Source organism: Ceratotherium simum, chromosome 36 (genome assembly GCF_057802395.1).
Source record: "Ceratotherium simum simum isolate JZ-2026a chromosome 36, ASM5780239v1, whole genome shotgun sequence".
NCBI classification, from domain to species: Eukaryota; Metazoa; Chordata; class Mammalia; order Perissodactyla; family Rhinocerotidae; genus Ceratotherium; species Ceratotherium simum.
Genome location: NC_141935.1, coordinates 20,949,813 through 20,966,181, shown reverse-complemented (window position 1 = coordinate 20,966,181; position 16,369 = coordinate 20,949,813). Strand labels below are relative to the sequence as shown.

General features: G+C 37.8%; 1 protein-coding gene across 10 annotated transcripts in view; it reads right to left on the bottom strand.

Annotated features, from left to right (window-relative positions):
• Positions 1–16,369, bottom strand: part of MIA3 (MIA SH3 domain ER export factor 3) — a 55,181-nt gene that overhangs the window by 3,947 nt on the left and 34,865 nt on the right. For 7 of the 10 annotated variants that reach the window (XM_087424377.1, XM_087424380.1, XM_087424378.1 and 4 more), the window contains 18 exons: positions 15,136–15,157; positions 14,297–14,385; positions 13,965–14,042; positions 13,757–13,867; positions 12,430–12,501; positions 12,143–12,247; positions 9,683–9,805; positions 9,475–9,586; positions 8,547–8,602; positions 8,364–8,454; positions 8,071–8,209; positions 2,755–2,856; positions 2,014–2,074; positions 1,861–1,896; positions 1,718–1,785; positions 1,493–1,593; positions 1,182–1,325; positions 89–157 (listed from right to left, as the gene is read on the bottom strand). In XM_087424377.1, the coding sequence (XP_087280503.1) occupies positions 89–157; positions 1,182–1,325; positions 1,493–1,593; positions 1,718–1,785; positions 1,861–1,896; positions 2,014–2,074; positions 2,755–2,856; positions 8,071–8,209; positions 8,364–8,454; positions 8,547–8,602; positions 9,475–9,586; positions 9,683–9,805; positions 12,143–12,247; positions 12,430–12,501; positions 13,757–13,867; positions 13,965–14,042; positions 14,297–14,385; positions 15,136–15,157 (1,579 nt within the window). The remainder of the gene's footprint in view (positions 1–88; positions 158–1,181; positions 1,326–1,492; positions 1,594–1,717; positions 1,786–1,860; positions 1,897–2,013; positions 2,075–2,754; positions 2,857–8,070; positions 8,210–8,363; positions 8,455–8,546; positions 8,603–9,474; positions 9,587–9,682; positions 9,806–12,142; positions 12,248–12,429; positions 12,502–13,756; positions 13,868–13,964; positions 14,043–14,296; positions 14,386–15,135; positions 15,158–16,369) is intronic. The other 3 variants (XM_087424379.1, XM_087424381.1, XM_087424384.1) reach the window with 1 other exon arrangement.

Here is a 16,369-nt window from a genome sequence, read left to right as displayed (position 1 = left end):
GACTTAGATACTCTTCCAGGAAGAATAAGCAATCCTCTACCCACTTCCTCCACGATTCAGACTCTGTGAACACACTCAGGTCCCTTACCAGAGGCAGAGGGTTTCCCAGATGCCTCAGATGACCACCGAGGACGAGGGAGAGGCCCATCCACTGACCCTTGAGAAAGACATAACAGAGCCTTTGCACGGATCTTTCAGAAGAAATAGAACAACTCTGGACAGGTCAGGGGTCAACTCTACCTCGAAAACAACATTAAAAACGGGTTGCCCAATACATACGAGGGGAAATCACAATTTATGCACAGACTTAAAGAATTAAAATAAAATGGATTGAAAGAACGGCAATAAAACCTACACATTGATATAACTGGTCAGGTACTTTAAGCCACAGGCTTGACACAACTGTATAGGCTGATTTTTTTCAGTCTATATGTAAACTTTCATGTCTTATCAAGTATTACAGACGTATTTATGATTAGAGATAGACTTACAGCATTTCATATCATAATAATGAGAAGTCGACGTATGCTACATAAATTATAAAGTCTTAAGGCTTCTTTTATAATATTTAAGAGAGAAACTCCACAGAAATTTAAGGATAAAGCCTTATACTTTGCAGTAAGAAATTAAGAAGAAGGCACCGGTGCCGTGGCGTAGCGGTTAAGTGCACGGGCTCCGCTGCTGGCAGCCCGGGTTCGGATCCCAGGTGCGCACCGATGCACCGCTTGTCGGGCCATGCTGTGGCGGCATCCCACATAAAGTGGAGGAAGATCGGCCCAGATGTTAGCTTAGGGCCGGCCTTCCTCAGCAAAAAGAGGAGGATTGGCATGGATGTTAGCTCAGGGCTGATCTTCCTCACAAAAAAAAACAAATAAATAAAAAATAAAAAAAAGAAATTAAAAAGAAGCAAAAACAATAATAATATTTATATATATACTCGTATATACATTTTATTTGTATATATTTATATATAGGTAATAATACTACTAAATAAATAAATGCTTTCTGTTCTAAAGCAGATCTTACAGTACACTATTTATTCACCAAGACCAATTAAGACATTTTCTTCTCTATACAGGACAGACCCAAATTCTAAAATGTTGTTTACATTTGAGTTCTCAAATAAAAGAGAAAAAGAACTCTTGAGACAGTTTACTGCACGGTAACATGTGGATGCTCACCGAATTCACTTCTTGGCATCTCTCTTCGACTGAGCGTGGCAGAGAGAGGTCTTGCCGGTGCCGGGTGGTCTGCTGTCGGTGGAGGGGAGCACTCTCCACCACTCACAGGAGATGGGCCAAAGGAGCCGTTCTGGCTCAGAGGACCTGAGGACCACAGTCAACTGTTACCGCTTCAAGGCAACCTTTGTTTTCTTTAGTAAGTTCCTAGCATTATTTCTAGGGCATCATAATGATTAACTGCAGAAATGAAAAGTCATTCATATACATCTTGCACTAAAAAATAGACTGCTGCCCTTTAAAGGTGCCCCTACCTCTCCGGGGAGGGTTTTGAATGCTGGGTCTTCCTGGCATTGGTTTTACAATCACAGGCTCTTCTTGCAGCATTGCCATCTTTTGGGTTATTTCCAATAATCTTGAATACAGAGAAAGAATGGACTTAAGTATGAGACAGAAAATCAATTCCTTATTAGATACCACGCAGCACACCTTAAAAGACTTTCAAATGCACTGACAAAACACGTATTGAAATCCCATACTTGTGCCTCAAGTTGGCAGCTTCCCGTTTCTCTTCAGCTATGGCTCTTTCTGCAGCACGAGCTTTGAGCTATTGGAGGAAAAAACATCCCAATTCAGTTGTGGTAGACTACGCACAAAATAAAGGAAAGAAAAAAAATCTTACCCAATTATCATGCGCTTTCTTCTCATGAGTAGCAATCTGAAGAAGACAACACATCAAAATATATGTTTAGGGCTTCATTATAATAGCCATTATTATAATAGTCTGTATGAGATACCAAAGAATTCTGCAGCTGAAGGGCAGTATAATTATTACCTGGTTTTTAAATGAGCGCTCTGTTTTCTGTAATTCATCCTCCATTTCTTCAATTCTCCGCCTAGGAATTACACTTGTTTTTATCAATCAAAGCACAACTGAATAAAATTTTAAACAATCTCACCACATTACCTTTACTCTAACAACTGTACCCTTATAGACTTCATCCATACATATAAAACATATTTTACCTGGTTATAAGAGTACAATATGATCAAAACTAATACCACATAATTTTCTTTTTATTTAATGGCTGAAGAATCGAAGTTGGTACGTTATAATTCCTGAACAGTTCTTCAACAAATTCTCAAATAATCCTCCTATGAATATCTTCCTCCATAAGGCTTTTTCTTCCTTTAATTACATCTACAGAAAATTTCCCAGAGCTATGACATCTGGGTCTCTCAAACGGTACTATCATTTTAATGGTTTTTGATACACCATACAGCAAACTGCGTTCCTAAAAGAATTACTCCAATATATAAAACCACTAAGACCTCACGGTATGAACCAAGTTCCCTTATAGTCTTGGGTGTAAGGAAATTTTTGTCAATTTAACATTTTTCCTTTTGTTAACTTAAAATTTATTTTCTTTTGTGTGAATTAAGTGTATTCATGCCCTTTGACCATTTATTTATACTTCTGTGCTATTTTGTTCTACACAATGTAAAAAGTGTTTTTTAAACAAAGCCAACAGCTGTTTCATCACCCGCTGAGAACCTCTTCAAAAGCTGAGCTCACTTGTAGGTTTTCACTTCCTCGGCCGCCAGAACCGCCTTCTCGTCCGCCGCCGACAGCCGCTGCTCTCTTTCCTGCCGCTCATACTCTTCTTGACTCAGCTTCCTAAGATAAAACCAGTTGTCAAGCGAAAGCGTTTCTCTCTCTGCCCAGCAGTCTGTCTGAACACCTTTACTCAAACGTTCCTTCCCATCCTCTCTAAAAGCACGGACACACAGTCAGAAAGGAACGCAAATCTGCCATGTAGGGAAAAAACCAATCTCTGACCTACTGGCAGATCACCTGCACTTTCTAACTTCTCATAATTCTCTACTAGCTAGTAAATAAAACAAATAAATGTAAAAATGCTATGTGCTCCATGGGCAAGTTTCTTGTGTTTGAGATGATGAAAGCTTTTTTTAACTGAGGTAAAGTGGTTTATAACGTTATGTAAATTTCAGGTGTACATCATTATACTTCTATTTCTGTGTAGATTACATCATGTTCACCACCCAAAGACTAATTACCATCCGTCACCACACACATATGCCTGATCACCCCTTTCACCCTCCCCTCTCCCCACTTGCCCTCTGGTAACCACCAATCCAATCTCTGTCTCTGTGCGTGTGTGTGTTGTTTTTATCTTCTACTTATGAGTGAGATCATAACAGTATTTGACGTGCTCTCTCTGACTTATTTCGCTTGAAAGCTCATTTTACTTCAATGTGGAAAGCCAGGGCCAACCAACGTAACGCAATTAAGCTCATTTGGATAAAGAGGGGATAATTATTTCTACCATGGAAAGACCTGTAATTACTTCTGTGAGTTCTCTCATGGAAGGAATGTTTCCCAATCCAAGACTCGTACCGTGATAAAGACAGTCAGCCCAGTAAAGAGCTTTCAGAACATACTCCTAACTTACATATGCTGCCTGTAACTGTGTCTGTATATAACTCTATATAACTGTACATACACTGCCTGTAACTGTGTCTGTATATAACTCTATATAACTGTACATACACTGCCTGTAACTGTGTCTGTATATAACTCTATATAACTGTACATACACTGCCTGTAACTGTGTCTGTATATAACTCTATATAACTGTACATACACTGCCTGTAACTGTGTCTGTATATAACTCTATATAACTGTACATACACTGCCTGTAACTGTGTCTGTATATAACTCTATATAACTGTACATACGCTACCTGCTACCTGTAACTGTGTGTCTGTATATAACTCTATATGACTGTACATACGCTGCCTGTAACTGTGTGTCTGTATATAACTCTATATAACTGTATATACCTTCTGACCTTGCAATCACCCACAGAACATTTCCACACTTCAGATACAGAGCTCCCACTACCTATTCTCAGTGGAACTGTGATTAAGGAAAAAGAAAAATCTTAGAATTGGCAAAGGCCTATTGAACAGAAAAAGAATCTGAACTGTCCCATATTCAGGGGGGACCTAATAACCTTCAAGCTCAAGATTTCAATTTACTGTAACACAGACTGCAATGGTAGCAACATTTAATGGTTTAAAAATGCTCTTTTCTTGTTACCCTTGTACTTCTTTGCTCATAGGTCTGATTCAAAAGATACTTAAAACTTAATTTTCTATGAATCAGAAACAAAATGAGAAGAGCTACAGTAAAAAGAGTTAATAGCACCAAAGAGAAAAAAGTTTACATATTCTTTTATAACTGCCCATTCAATACTTTAGCAAATATTTTTATGGGTGGCTATAATATGCTGGGTACCCAGTAAGATGCTAAGATAAAAGTATGGGCAAAGCACTCTCCCTGCACTACAGAGTTCACAGTTTAATGTAGAAACGACGCACTTTAACAAGAGAACAATCCCTGACTCTAGCCTGAGGAAGAGATGTGAGAAAACTGAGTTCTGAAGAAAGATCAGAGAGAATCCTGCTTCCAGTATTGGATGAGTTAGTCTGAGAACACCGAGAACAACTAGAACACCGGACAAAAATATAAAGAATGTGCTTGAAGGCATCAGAGAGCTGATATATTAGCTAACAAATTATATATGAGGCCAAGATCCAGTTGAAAAAGGAATTCCAAAATTACAAGTAAGCCTGGCATCTGAAGCCTCTTTTCCCTAGGTTCATTGATGCATTGAAGACAAGGCAGAGACGTAAAGAGGCTGAGCAGAGCTTTCAAGAGACCATGGGTTCAAAGAAAAGTGAAGTGGAGTTCAAGGCTGCCAATGAGGGGGACCCTATAAAAGCCCTAGGCTTTGGGTTGAGACTAGAAAGAGCTGTGCACTTGACATACCAAACAGGCAATATACTGTGCTTTAAAGGGACAAAGCCATTTCTGAATGATCTTAATTGCTGACTGGATTAAAGTTAAGGCCACATGCTAGAAATAAACTCAAACTTTTCTGTAGGAAAATATCACCCTAGGCCTCTAATGTCCTCTACAATTATCACATACAATGTTCGCCACTCAATCAAAACTGACCAGGCACTCTGCAAGACACTGTGATCAAGAGCTAAAAGACAAGAGAAATGGACCCATCAGGCATCCACCTAATGGAATTATCACACAAACTTTAAAAAAATTGTGCTTTATATATTCAAGGAAATAAAAGTCAAAATTACGAATTTTAGTAGAGAAATAGAAACTATAGAACTGAAATTAAGAACTCAATGAATGATTTTAGCAGCAGATTTGACAACAGACGTGAATTTTAGCACACGAGAAGATAGGTCAGAAAAAAAAAATCCAGAATGAAGCAAATACACACATGATTGTAGGCGACACAGAGGAAATAATAAAAAAATGTTTAAATGGGATTCTACAAAGGAAAAGAGAGAATGAGGCAGAATCGATATATGAAGAAAGACCCCAAAATTCAAGAGATGCCGATGACCCCAAGCAGCATAAATGCGAAAGGGATATTGAGGAGGAGGGGAAGAGAAAAGATAAAAACACCCCCACCGAGGCACCTCCCAATAAAACTGCTGAAAAACCAAAAAGAATGACTACAGGCAGCAAGGGCAGGAGTGAGACAACTGAACAGGGAAAATAAGAGTAACACTGGATTTCTCAAAGAAACTTTAAAATCAGGAAGTAATTATCTTTAAAGTGCTGAAATTAAGAAAACTGTGAAATATAGCCAGCAGAAAGATCCTTAAAAAATGGAGTCAAAATAAATGTTTTCACACAAAGATAAACTGATCAAATCTGTCACTAAAGGATTCTCTTCAAGTGGAATGAAAGTGATTCCACAAGGAAGACTGAAGATGGAGAAGAGAATGAAGAACTACAGGAACTAGAAATACGTGTGTCAATTGAATGAATATTGGCCAGAAAGCACTGTAATAGCTTGTGGAGTTCAAGTACACAGAGAATTATAATACATTACCACAACAGCGTCTAAGGCAGGAGGGAGCTAAAGCCCAGAAAGAGGTAAACCTATTACTTCATGTCAGACTTGAATAAGTCCAGGGAAGACATGTGGTCTTCAGGGTAATTACACAAAGACAAGTAAAGCAACCTCTAACTACCAAGCTTAAACAGGGGAAAAGCAGTATTAAAAATATTCAAACAATCCAAAAGACAGAAGGAAGAAACAAAGGAACATAGAACAGGCCATCAAACAGAAAGCAAATACCAAAAGGCAGCTGTACCCCTAAATCTATATTTAGGAGTCAGAAGAAAAAAAATGAGTACTCACCCAATCTCTATTGCTACCTATTTATTTATTTATGCCACAACTCACTCCAGGAAGATTAAAGGACCATAAACATTTGAGTAGGCAGGAGACTGCCAGGAGGACGTAACGTAAAAGGACCCCTTCACCGCAGAGAAGGCAGCATACACAATGACAAAGAGGCTCAGAGTGGCCTGAGGAACTGCGTTCAGTGGGCTGCAGATCAGGAGGCAGCAGAAGGAACTACAGACAATGCACCTGGAAAGGCAGCTCAGGACGACAGAGGGGAAGTGCCTCAAGCACCGCTGAAGAGTCTGGGGTTGACCCTGAAGGGAGTGAAGAATCCTGGGTAGATTTTAAGCACATGACATGGAAGAGACTTGTATTTTAGAGAGTTCACTTGAGCAGCTGCAGAGAAAAGTAACTAGAGTTTGGAAGAAAGGGTATAAGAGAGGGAAAGTGGAGAGAGGTGATTAGTCAGGGATGGCAGAAAAGATGACATGGGCCTGAACTAACGCAGTGGCTTCAGGGAGGGAGAGCAGGGTACTAACCAGCCATGGTGACTGAGTGCATGCGGAGGAACTGAATAAAACAGTGCCACAATGACTGCATCACGAAGACAAATAAATGCCATTTCGGTAATTCAGCTTACTATGGTGGCAGAGAAGTGCTCTTTAAAAAAAAAGGTAATGAAATGAGAAATACTTCTTCAAAGCAGGCTAGGCATTTAGAGCTTGCCTGAACAAAATTTGGAAAATCTAAACTGATTGTGTGGTGAGCGAAGAATTAGAGAAAAAGTTAGAGGTATGGTTTCAATGTTTAATGGCATCAGACAATAGCAGCCTAAGCATTTTAAAAAGATTAAATTTGCTTAGCTAGATAAGCCTCCTCACAAACTGCCAGATATGCCAAAGAGTAAAGTACAGGAGCAAGCACAAACAGCATCTGCCACTGACAACCTATTTTTAGAGAATTCAGGTACTTTTGTGGAGAAAAATACTTAAAATATTCTACAAAAGTGCATCTTTCAAAAGATACCTAACTCCAAATTTGAGATGTATATTTCAGAAGATTAATACCTAAATATACACACCAAACAGGTATTGCTGTATCTAAAATTCCCAACACCCTTGCTGCAATTACATTATGTAATGTTTAGTCTGAGTGTCTGATTGTATTAAGGCCCAAACGCGATCACTTCAATATCTAAATATTCCTTTTGAAGTATTTATTCTGCTAAAAACCGTCATACAAATGACTGAGGATTTTCAAAGGCTATATTAAAAACTAGTAGAACATATGCAAGACAAGTCAGAATTACATAACTGACCACAAAGAAAGAAAAGTGAAAGTAGTCGAGCCATAAGTGGCTATGAATCCTCTAAGAAAAGTCCTGCCACAGTAACTCTTAGTACCAGTAAACCACTCCCCTCTCAAATAAATTACAGGCGACAATTTCTGACAACTGGTTACAATGGAAAGAAAAATGCAAGTTACAGGAAACAAAGCAGAAAGAAAGAAAGACAAATCTACACTAATTACAGATGGAAAAAACTGTAAAGCATCTTAAAAAAAAAGACACAATTATCTATAGTAGTACACACATTTAGGTATATGACAATATTGTTAACAATCAACCATGAAAATCTTACTTTTGCAGAGCCATCTCCTTCTGCTGATAGAGTTCATTCAGAATCTCCACTTTCTGCCTCAAGGTTTTGCACTCATCTTCCAGTCCAGCCTTGGCAGACTGCAGTGAATTGCGATCATCTTCTAATTTCTTTATTTGGTCTGTGAGGATAAAACATTTGAGCTTTGTGTGCGTGCACAAGGACTTAAGAACATGTGGGTGAGAAACATGAGAACAGGAAGCCATTCTTGATCTTCCCAGCACAATACTGTATCTTTCCAATATACGGCAATTTCTTCTCAAGAAGCAACCTACCTTCCAGGTTACATTTAGTGGACATCGAGGCTCTAAGCTTAACTTGTAAAAGTTTTAGATCCTCTTCAACTACCGATATTGCGGTTTGTGTCTAAAAATTGAAGAAGAGAGAGAAGTATTCTTAAAAGTGAGGCACAGTAAGAATTCACAGGCACTTATGGTACTCTATAGAAAGGATTATACCCGAGAAATGTCCATCATCTGCTTAATCTGGTTTTTCATCCTCTCACTCCGGTCACCTAAAAGATAAAAGGCTTTAATTACTTTTTCCTCTCTTGCTTTTTAACTATATTTTCTTGACTTCCCAAAAATTAAACAATTACCATGTTCAAACATTCAAAGTAAAAAGAAATGAACCAATAGAACTGATTAGGCTACTTGACCTTTAAGAGAATTACAAACTTAGACTAAAACATGAATTCCCAGTTCGTGCAATAAAAATGTTACCCATGTGGTTCTTCAGCAAGAAGGGATATGTGAGGTAAAACTCTTTCTTCTCTCCCAGATCTACCTCCCCCTGGTCAACTGTCTTATTTAGAAAGACTCCCCACTCTGTTCTCCCCTTGAGTCTGATACCAGGTGTGGTTTACAACCTCCACTATGGAAGCACTATCCAACTTGGGAACTACTGTCTAGAAACATTTCCCTCACCAGTAAACCCTGCTACCCTTTAGCCTCCGCTCTCACGGCCTTAGTTAATGGCTCCCACCACCTCAGGACTCTCAAAATTGGCTGTGGGCCTTAAAGCCACAGAGCTACAGAGATGATGAGCATTCAACTCAAATGTCATCTCCAACAAGTTTCTCCTACTGAATAGCGTTCCGTACTTAGAGGTATAAGACACGACTAATGTTGCTCTAGCTTCAGTGCATACATCTAGCTCTCAATGGGAGGAAAAGCAAAGTCAGTTCTCACTGCATGCCTATTACTATACCACAACCCAGCGACCCACCTCAGCCCAGTGCACACAGATGAATATACAAGTCCAGTGATACGCGTCTACAACTCTAATGCCTATGAGGAAATTCAGTCAGCCGAAAAGGAGCATCGGTGTACTTAATTAAAGAAAGGAAGGCAAAAAGAGGTCCAACTTCCCTGAAACCAATCTTACCTCCCACTTCTCCGTTTGCTAATTCATCTGACTCATTTCCTCCTTTACTCTGACCCTTAGATTCAGACTCACAATCTAACCGATTCAACTGCGTAATGCAATTAGTCAAAGCCTAGAAAAGAAGCAAAAGAGTATTAGAAAGAGCCTCTCAATTTTAATTAAGCAGATTTCACGAGAATTAAACATGTATTCAAGAGAATGAACTTACGTTAATATTATCATCTTTGTGAGTGAGAGCTACCTCCAAATCCTTCTGAGACTTCTCAAATGACCTGATTTGCTCACTGAGCACAGCATGTGATTTACTCCAGTCTTTGATTTCCTGCTGCAACTGAAAAGTTAAAACACATGAATTTCCAAAGGTTAGAGCTTTGGTGCTGGAGACATCAGCACCATGTGAATGAGACAAGGAAGTAGGGAGCCATGGTCCTCTTTGGCCTGTCACTATAGGCTAAGGCCTTGGTTAAGGTAGAGGGGAGAGGGGCTCCAATCCTCAAAACTGCAGTGAGATTATCGAAAGAAATCAATGATGACATAAAGAAATGGAAAAATATCCCATGTACATGGATTGGAAGAATAAACATAGTTAAAATGTCTATATTACCTAAAGCAATCTACAAATTCAATGCAATCCCAATCAGAATCCCAATGACATTCTTCACAGAAATAGAAAAAAGAATACTAAAATTCATATGGGGCAACAAGAGACCCCGAATAGCTAAAGCAATCCTAAGAAAAAAAACAAAGCTGGAGGCATCACAATCCCTGACTTCAAAACACACTACAAAGCAACAGTAATCAAAACAGCATGGTACTGGTACAAAAACAGACACACAGATCAATGCAACAGAACTGAAAGCCCAGAAATAAAACCACACATATACGGACAGCTAATTTTCGACAAAGGAGCTAAGAACACAGAATGGAGAAATAAAGTCGCTTCGATAAATGGTGTTGGGAAAACTGGACAGCCACATGCAAAAGAATGAAAGTGGACCATCTGCTATCGTCATTCACAAAAATTAACTCAAAATGGATCAAAGACCTGAAGGTGAGACCTGAAACTATAAAACTCATAGAGGAAAATATAGGCAACACACTATTTGACATTGGTCATAAAGGAATCTTTTCAGATGCCATGCCTACTCAGACTAGGGAAACTAAAGAAAAAATAAGCAAGTGGGACTTTATCAGATTAAAGAGCTTCTACAAGACAAACGAAACCAGAATCAAGATGAACAGACAACCCACCAGCTGGGAGAAAATATTTGCAAAACATATATCTGACAAGGGGTTAATCTCCATAATATATAAAGAACTCACACACTGAACAACAAAAAAACAACTCGGTCAAAAAATGGGCAGAGGAAGTGAACAGACACTTTTCCAAAGAAGATACACAGATGGCCAATAAGCACATGAAAAGATGTTCAATATCACTAATCATCAGGGAAATGCAAATCAAAACAACACTAAGATATCACCTCACGCCTGTTAGAATGGCTATAATCACCAAGACAAAAAACAACAAATGTTGGAGAGGATGTGGAGACACAGGAACCCTCATACACAGCTGGTGGGAATGCAAACTGCTGCAGGCTCTATGGATAATGGTATGGAGATTCCTCAAAGAATTAAAAATAGAAATACCCTATGCTCCAGCTATCCCACTACTGGGAATCTATCCAACGAACCTGAAATCAACAATCCAAAGAGGCTTATGCACCCCTGTGTTCACTGCAGCATTATTCACTATAACCAAGAAGTGGAAGCAACCCAAGTGTCCCTCGACTGATGACTGGATCAATAAGATGTGGTATATATATACAATGGAATACTACTCAGCCATAAAAAGACAAAATGGTCCCATCTGCAACAACATGGGTACAACATAATACCCCTCCAAGGTATTATGTTCAGTGAAATAAGCCAGAAAGAGAAAGACAAACACGGTATGATCTCCCTCATATGTGGAATATAAACCAACACATGGACAGAGAAAACCGTAGTGTGGTTACCAGGGGCAGTGGGGGTAGGGGGCGGGCACAAGGGGTGAAAGGAGACATGTATATGGTGACGGACAAACAAAAATGTACAACCCAAAATTTCAATGTTATAAACTATTTAAACTATTAAAACATCAATTAAAAAAAAATTGCAGTGAGAACATAAGAGCTGTCAAGGAAGTTGATCCAGTTTATTGTATCCTTCAGAAAATTACAGCCTATTCAAATAATCCACTCCCAGTAGGAAAAAAAGGCACATGTCATTGTCCCCCAAGTCCAGACTCCAGAGCATGTAATGCTCCCTTGGTCAGCAAGGCAGTAACTGCTCAAAGGACAGTTATAAATACCTAATTCTTCAGTCTAAGAAACAAATCCATCGCCCACTTAAGGCTATTCAAGTTAATTGGCGTTTGACAAGACAAAGACTAAACAACACTCTGATAGCTACAAGAAACTGTACAGAAGAACAGAAAATCCGGAACAGATGGAGAATGTATACAAGCACTCAATTTAGGGAGCATGGTTTAAATTTTGCATATCTAAGAACAGAATCCTGCGCACACATTTCATTTCCTTAAAAACAGATCTGAGAAAAGATAGTCACGAGGTAACGATATTCGGTTCTCTAGTTTACATAATCTATGGTGTTAACTTTTCTTTACCTGCTCCTTCTTCTTCTTAAGTCTAGCATTTTCTTCTTGAACCCGAAGGCATTCAGACTTCACCTTCTCTTCACTGAGTTTAGCCTCATTAAGGGCAATTTGAACCTAAGGCAAAACACTCCTATTAGTGAATTCACTCCAACGAAAAACAAAAAAAAGTTAAACTTTCCCAATTACACATCATATGGTTTTCATTTCTTGCATATTCTAGCACACGTCAAATGTTTGCTTCTCAACAAAACTAAGACATCATATTAATATTTTGCAGGAACTGTAGGCAGCTTTACCTCTGAAAATTCTGAAGCATTCATTGAAATAACATCCTTTAACTTCTCTATAGATTTCTTGTTTTCCAATATCTGTCATGTGGAAAAAGGACAAAAAAATGTATTAGCATTTCAGTAGAAACACTGCGATATATGCCAACAAGAAGAAACATTAACAAAACATATCCCAGAGCCAGCCCCTATATATCAGGTAAAAGCAGATGATCCAGTTTTAGCCTAAAAGTCAAGAATGGAAAGAGATGAGGAAAGAAGAATAGGAGGATAAATATTTCATGCTACCCACAACTTTCCTAGCTATGAGATAATGTGGCCGATGACCAGACAAAAAGGTGAAAGCAAAGAAAATGACAAAACTTTCAAGTAAACCAGTTCAAATCAATGGTTTTCCTTAGCGGTAGAGAAAAAGAAAATCCCAAAGTCACTTTAAAAATTCTCTTGCCTAAACTAAAAACGGTTGGACTTGAGGGAGAATGGACAAATCTCACATTTAGAAGAACTCCAAATAATTTATGAAGATACTGCCTCCTCAAGGAGGTGGAGCATACTCTTCACTCCTTCACTGTGGGTTGTGCACAGTAAATCCTTCCAAAGAGTACAGTGTGCAAAGATGGAAAAGGAGTGGTTTTACAGTGGAGAAACGGGGCAAATACAACCTCACCAGGTGATCAAGCTTAACTGGCTGTGTGACATATGGGAACCCTGTCTCCTGCTGTTGCAACTCTTATATAATTCTAAACTGTTCTAAAATTAAAAGTTTATGAAAAAAAAGAACCATGCACAACAAAACAAAACAAAGTACTAGAACTGTTCAACTGGGTTATAGTTTCTTATTGTTCTACATGTTTCAGAAGCCAGAACGAAGCAATATGAAAATTACCCAGGGCTGAGGACAAAAATACTTCCTAGGATCATAAAAAATAATAACTTGGGGCCAGCCCCGTGGCTTGGCGGTTAGGTGCGCACACTCCGCTGCTGGCGGCCCGGGTTCGGATCCCGGGCGCGCACCAACGCACCGCGTCTCCGGCCATGCTGAGGCCGCATCCCACATACAGCAACTACAGGGATGTGCAGCTATGACATACAGCTATCTACTGGGGCTTTGGTGGGAAAAAAATAAATAAATAAAATCTTAAAAAATAATAATAGTAATAATAACTTGTATTATTAGCATTTAAAATTCCATAAAAATGGACAAAAGTAGTTTCAACTTCCCTGACTCCCAATCTTACTCTAGTTACAGCATGGGAAAATGCAGAGTTCAACTCATCTAATCTACAAAAGAGTAGCAAAGCCAAATTACAGTAACACTGAGCAGCAAAACTCTTACCAAGTCCTGATTTTTGGCATTCTGTTCTCTCTCAGATTCTAACATAACATGCAGACTTTTAGCTGTCTCATCCAGAATTCCATTAGTTTCTTCAAGGTTCTTGATTTTATCCTATTAAAAAAATATATTAAGATTAATAATAATTACTCATTATTTTGTTTTTGTTTTTGCTTTTAGAATATAATCTCAAAGAGAGAAGGGATTTTACCTTAAACTTAATTGCTTCATCTGAGAGAATCATATTTTGTTTCTTGGTTTCCTGAATATGCTTCTTTGATTCCTTGATCTATATAAAATAAAGCATTCAGAATTCAGACATATAAATTATAGTGCTATCGAAACTTTATCTCTAGGTAAGTGACACATGAGAGAAGAAAGCAGTACTTCACATATATGATGACTGTTTCAGATTTGGATGGTTTGTAGGAAATAACAAAATGAAAAAATATGATTTAAAAATACCATAATAACTCAACTAAAGACAAGAGGAAATAATTCAAGCTGGAACCATAGAGGAAAAAACTAAAAGAATAATTATACCTTCTGTTCATAAGTTGACAATTTTTGTACAAGTTCTGTGTTTTCTTTCATGATATTCTTCAACTTCTCAGAAATTTGCTGTTCAGTGACTAAAAAAGGGGAGAAAATCCATAAGATTATTATGATCACTAAATAAAACTGAATTACCCAAAGTATTAGCAGCTAAGACATGTTATCTGGCACTATGAGGGAAAAGAACTTCTTAGTATAACGATTATGATTTTAAAAAGCAACCTCTAGTTAACAGCAATAACGGTGTAAAAATATTATTAAAATTTAAGAAAAATATAATAAGAACCTTATTTCAATGAGATTCCAATTTAAATTTATTTTAAAGATAGTAAATACAGTAAAATATTTTAGCTCGATATCCTTCCTTTCATGAAGCACTTTTCTCAGAAAATGTGATTACTTCAAATATATGTCATTTGCAAAGAGAAACACAAAACATAAGTATGTTGATTTACATCTCCAGTCCTCAAATTATCTACTTAAATAAATATATATTGTATTGGTTAAACTATTAGCTCAGGAACACTGTGTTCACATGTAAAAAATTTGCATTACATCAACATTCAAAGCCAGTCTGCCCAAAATTAAACTAATCACCTTCTGCCTACTTCCACAATTTGTTCTATCTCATCTCCTATTTCAGTTGGTAGCATCACCATCTACTCTGTCATCCAAGCTAGCAACCTAGGATAGGTAAAATGCTCAGGGGTTAGTAAGTCAATCAGACATCATAAGTCACTGTATCTACTTCTAGCTTACATAAAACTCATATCAAACACCAATACTGAGGAAATAGTATAAATAACAAAATAAGCCTAAATATTTACCTTGATATACTCTATTCTTTACCTAAAAAAAAAAAGAAATAAAATTAAATTTGATGTCAAAACTTTTAAAAATAGAAATAGTATAGTTTCTAATGCAACAGTCAAACTCTAAATAAATTGTAACTAAATTGTAAATTTAATCAGTTTGGTTCAGCATAATGATCCATAGGATTAAAAAATAAGGTTTAAAAGCATTTCAAATGTAATTGGTGATACTTCACAAATAGTTTCTGATAGATAAAAGCACTAAGGTAAATACCTCATTTTGCAACTAAAGATATGTTTATATATCTATTAAGTGAGCACCAATCTTATTAAAAAAGCACTTAACTTTAATAAATGCATGTGAGGCTGGCCCTGTGGCCTAGTGGTTAAGTTCAGCTCACTCTGCTTCAGTGGCCTGGGTTCGCTTCCCAGGTGCAGACCTACACCACTCATTGGCAGCCATGCTGTGGCTGCAACCCACACACAAAATAGAGGAAGACTGGCATGGACGTGAGCTCAGGGTGAACCTTCCTCAAGCAAAAAGAGGAAGACTGGCAACAGATGTTAGCTCAGGGCAAATCTTCCTCAGCAAAAAAAAAAAAAAAAAAAGAAAATGGATAATATTTTCGTATTAAATATACTAATGCTTCATTTACCCAAAATTTATTTGACAACCCCAAACAGCCAGAGCGATGTCTGGAAACAACGATTGTTCAAAAAGACTTTGAGGAAACAAAATTAAAAGCATAATCTTTGTACTAAGATGTGCCTCTTTCTCTATAACCAGAAAACATCTCAGAAATCCTATTTAAAGTTGGCTATTCGCTGAATTTAGAAATCTACTAAGCTATATCTTCTGGTTTTCCCCAAACCCTAAAAACAGTGGTCATCAACCTGGAAGGGAGAGGAGACTGCTAAAGGAAAATGCACAAGAAACAAGAGAAATGATACCTAACACCTAAATCATCTCCTGAAGACAGCACTGAATTACAGGATAATAAAATCTAAGCAGTACTCCATTAAAAAAAGTGTTTCTAAACGTCTTTGTAACCCAGAATTTACTTCCCCTTTCAAATATTATATATGGTGATGAGATACTCAGATCAGTCCACAAATCATCCATGACATCTCGATATCATTACAGTATCTAACACCACTTATAACAATGTTGTCATAGGAAAAATGCACTCCAAGTTCCCGCAGGGAAAGAAATGACTATTTCTCTAATGTCACAGCCTTGCTAATGAGA